At 34.5% G+C, this 5,043-nt stretch overlaps 1 protein-coding gene across 1 annotated transcript; it reads left to right on the forward strand.

Annotated features, from left to right (window-relative positions):
• Nucleotides 1-311: 311 nt before the first annotated feature.
• LOC106477688 (atrial natriuretic peptide receptor 1-like) lies at nucleotides 312-4,517 on the forward strand (the record flags this gene model as incomplete). Its single annotated transcript, XM_013938228.2, has 5 exons — nucleotides 312-435; nucleotides 2,820-2,888; nucleotides 3,362-3,536; nucleotides 3,887-3,985; nucleotides 4,325-4,517. Coding segments are annotated over 5 exons (517 nt in total), but the record flags the coding sequence as incomplete, so codon positions are not given.
• Nucleotides 4,518-5,043: the final 526 nt, after the last annotated feature.

Raw genomic sequence — 5,043 nt, forward strand, 5'->3', positions numbered from 1 at the left:
AAGACTGTCTTATAACTACTTGTTTAAAACGTACCAAGGACTGTCTTGTAACCCTTGTTTAAAACATACCAAGGACTGTCTTGTAACCCCTTGTTTAAAACATACCAAGTACTGTCTTATAACTCCTTGTTTAAAACATACAAAAGACTGTTATATAACTTCATTGTTTAAAACATGGATTGTTTGTGTATATCAAACGTTATTTTAATCATAGCATATACTGTCTTAATACCCGTTGTTATTTCATGTCAACGTTCTATTTAAGTAACTAAATGTTATTTATAAAATGTTCATTGTTTTTATACTCGCAGGTCTGTGGCCAGTCAACTGATCCGCGGAGAGTCCGTGACTGCTGAGGCTTTCGATAACGTCACTATATACTTTAGCGATATTGTGGGTTTTACAGTTCTTTCTGCCGACAGCACTCCAATGCAGGTAAGTTATGAATTCGCCCACCTGAAAAAGTTGAAGTTAAGAAACATCTGGTTTCAATGCTGTTTAGCTGAATAGCCGGTATTATTCTCTAAAGCACGGCCTCCTCACATTTGTATGATATTCACCCACGCGGTGTTTTAAGAGTTATCACCCACATTATTTAAACAAGAACGGTGGTGGATATTATAAAAACTCCGTGACGTGATAAATGGTTTTCTAAGCTCGTGATCTGCTCTTCATTTGTCATCCAGATAGAAGACCAACAAACATTGGGTTACCTCCCAAATATTTCGTCATCTTTTATTTTTCAATCATCTTTGTTTCTAGGTGTTAAAACTACGGAATCTTATTTTACACTTATCAATACAAGAATATATCAATATAAAAATGTATCTTAAAGAGATAAGTCTTCTGAAATAATACATTTATTTATTCGTACAATTTAGCTATAAAAGTCGAGTCTATTCCTGAAATAATACTTTTACTCCGCACAGAAAAAAAGTTCCAGTTTTAACTCTGGAAATCTGTTATCTCCAAAAAAGAGAATGGCGAAGTAAATCCTCAATAACCCCAGCTGTAATTAGATCTCAAATCGGTCAAAAGATGGCGCTATGAGCTGAAAGTATGTACTTGAAAAAACAGAACAGAAAAAAAAAACTCAGAGCCATTCTATGAGCCGCTATGCCGCGGCTAAAAAACCAAACAAACAAAACAATTAAACACTAACATCAATTGGAAAACATACATACATAAAGTTCTGAAAAAATAAACCGTGACTAGATAAAAGCCAAAAATAAACTGAAAGTATATAAAATACTGTGTATGGTCTCGCTGTCCCAAGCCCTTCACCAGAGGAAGTAACTTGAGGGCAAGAAATCATGTTATTTTAAGAAAATCATGGTTTGATTTAACTCGATTTTAAAATTCTATAAATTGTATTCTATATAAAAAAATATTTGTTATAGTGATACAAATAAATAGCAAATTATAAAAACTTGTGTACAAATTAATTTGAAGGAACAGTTTTGTGTGTAGTAGTGGTATTTATTATAATTAAAAACATAAAATTGGTCTATTTTATTGATATAATTATAAAAAAAATTGTTCTACGTAACTTAAAAGGAAAAAATAATAAATATAGTAGCGCCCCCAGTGGCACAGCGGCATGTCTTCGGACTTACAACGCTAGAAACCGGGTTTCGACACCCGTGGTGGGCAGAGCATAGATAGCCCATTGTGTAGCTTTGCGCTTAACTTCTAAACAAACAAAATATAGTAAATACAGTTAACACAATGCATCGTTTACATGTTATAGAGTAATTTAACTTCGTAAAGTAATTCTCAGTGTGCTTAGCACTTTTTTTTCCTTATGCGGAGGGACGAAAAACTTTTCGTAAGTTAAGGCTCCAGTGAAACCCCCCTTTCTTGGATACAGGGTGGGGTACCGTACGTTATCCAAGTTTTCTAGATTTAGCCGGCCTGGTAGCTAGGGTGCTCGACTCACAATCTGCAGGTCACGGGTTCGAATCCGCCGTCATACCAAACATGCTCGCCCTTTCAGTCGTGGAGGCATTATAATGTGACGATCAATCCCACTATACGTTAATAAAATAGCAGCCCAAGAGTTGGTAGTGGGCGGTATTGGCTAGCTGCTTTACCTCTAGTCTATTACTGCTAAATAAGGGACAGCTGAAGCAGATAATCCTCGTGTAGCTTTGCGCGAAATTCAAATCAAACCAAACAAACCAAGATTTAGCCATTGGTGGCTCTAGGCCTATGCGAACCACCAATGATTGGGGGAAGGATCCACCCAAAGACTCGTGCTAGCCAATCACCATGGACCATGAGTAATAATTATTTCTACCACCATGTGGTGGTGTAAATTTTATTAACGTTCGGAAATCAGGTGCTTGTAGGACAAGTAGCTCTGTAAAATTGAGCTTGCTGTGGAATTCTTGCCAATAGCCCAAACTTTCCTAGAACTGCCATTGAATTGACTTCATAATATGATACCGAAACTCCAGTAAAGACTATAAACCTTAAAATACAAACATTGTGCCCTTAAAAATATTATTAGATACTATTGCAAACAGTCTAGAAAACCATATGTATATTCTTAGAAACTTCTTGGTTCATTTTTCATTATTGTCTTGATGGAATTTCATTTGATGCTTTTCTTGTGTCACATAATTTAAGAATGCCGCAAATTAAGAAATATATAAGTAAATTTTTGATTACGTGGGATATTAATGTTTGATCTTTAACTACTTATGGTAAGCCTAAAGTAACAAAATACGTCTCACTGTAAATATAATAAAATACCAAATGTAGAATAATATATATGAATATATATATGTTTTATCTTATTTTTATGACAATTCTAGGTTGTAGACCTTCTGAACGATTTGTACACTTGTTTTGATTCCATAATTGAGAACTTCGACGTATATAAGGCAAGTAATGTTTAGTTTTATGTTAGTCTATGATACATATTATATTAAGCCTAAAATACCTTCTCTACTATAGTTAAGCTTAAGGTACATTCTGTGCTAAAATTAGGCCTAAGATAAATTCTATGTTATAGTTAGGCCTAAGATACAGTATGTACTATAGTTAGGCCTAAGATACATACTATATTAAGTCTAAAATACATTCTATACTATAGTTAAGCCTAAAGTACATTCTATGTTATAGTTAAGCCTAAAGTACATTCTATGTTATAGTTAGGCCTAAGATACATTCTATTTAATAGTTAGGCCTAAGACACATTATTTAGTATAGTTAGGCTTCTGCCATGATAAACTTTCTTGTTAATAACTTCAGAAAATTAATTTAATACGTAAAGACAGACGGGTATAGGAAGCGAAGTAATCGCTAATAAAACGTTATATGTATTTTAGTTATTATAATTCTCGAAAACATCCAGGTTGAAACAATAGGAGATGCCTACATGGTTGTATCAGGGTTGCCTGTTCGGAATGGAAACTTCCACGCACGTGAAATAGCCCGGATGTCCATAGCCCTGCTAAATGCTGTGACATCATTCAGCATACGTCATAGAACAAATGAACAACTAAAGCTAAGGATAGGAATCCACACAGGTCAGTAAGAATATTCTAAATTGAAAGTCTCCTTAGGATACATAAAAATCATTAATACAATACCCATCAATTGGTAAATTTGGGTATGGGACTATGTAGCTTATTACAAAGAAACTTTCTTCACTGGATTATCAATATTTTGTTGTACAAGCCAGCACCAGGCTTTCGTCGGTGGATTTGCCAGTACTGTTTCAGGAGGCTTATCAACAACATATTTTCATTGCTAGATTTCCAGCGACAATGTAAAAAAAAAATGGAGGTAAAAAGATCAGCTTGTGTTGTTTTCAATAACAGTAACAAAACCCCATAGAGTCAAGCTCTTGCATGAAAATATTTGATCAATATTACAGGTCCTTGTGCTGCAGGTGTAGTTGGACTTAAAATGCCAAGATATTGTCTCTTTGGAGACACCGTAAATACCGCTTCCAGAATGGAGTCCACTGGACTACGTAAGTATGTCTTCACTACTTGGATAGTCGTGAGTGCTGTAAAGGGTTATAATTAAATTTTCTCAGTGTTTCTCTATATTTACGTTTATCTTTCAATTCCGGAGAACGTCATAATATATTTTAAATTTTATTAAAAGAACCGTCCCGAGAGAACTAATCAAACCAAACTTGGTTCTGAGTCTGAAGTCAGTTGCAAATGTAATTTAACTAAATCTAGTAAACTTGTTATACCTACGGTCACCTACTACCGGGTGAACCAGTAGCTAAATATTGTGTTAGTTTTATTTAAAAATGGTATTTGTGTAGAAATGAAATTAATATTGTATATTTTATCATTAGTTATGAAACTGTTTGTGAGAACAAGGCTGTATGTTCATAACGAACGATAAAAAAAAGTGAAATATTTGCCAGTAAGAAAAAAACAGTAAAAATACTCTACGTTTTACATTCGTGAACATGGTTTGACTTGGAAAAGGACCACTCACGTGTGCAATAACCTACGGACAATCGTAACGAGCATGCAGTAGCTCCATGTTGTAAAAATATGTTTTCCTAGTTATCGGACCTAACAATATTGAAGAAGAGCGTAGGCTCCACTGGACAGATTCGAGCAATCAAACAATGGCCAAGGAGGGAGGTAGAGATCCAGTGTTTATCTTCGTGTTTCTTGACCAAACTACAACGAGAGAGTCTTCGGTAACGAAAAGGTCAACCAATCATTTCTTTCCAACCAATTAAACTGATTATAGTACGATTCTTGCTGCTAAATCAATAACATGCGCATATTTTTTGTTTTATATAGATATGATAAATGTTATTAAGTAGTTATTGTCTTAAACATCGGGTTTTAGTAGTTATTGTCTTTCCGACGAGAAATCGTATGACAAATAAAAAACTCTAGAGTTGAAAGGTCATTTTGGAACAATAAGTGGATTAATTAGCCTCCTCGTGGTTTCTGGTATTACCAAAAATAGAAAGATCAGGTCAGTTATAAGATGTCTATGCGAGTCATCGGTTTTCTCGTCTTTTTGGTTGGTTTAAGTCAATCTGTCTGTCTT

The sequence above is a fragment of the Limulus polyphemus genome, unplaced genomic scaffold, assembly GCF_000517525.1.
Source record: "Limulus polyphemus unplaced genomic scaffold, Limulus_polyphemus-2.1.2 Scaffold77027, whole genome shotgun sequence".
In the NCBI taxonomy this organism is placed as follows: Eukaryota; Metazoa; Arthropoda; class Merostomata; order Xiphosura; family Limulidae; genus Limulus; species Limulus polyphemus.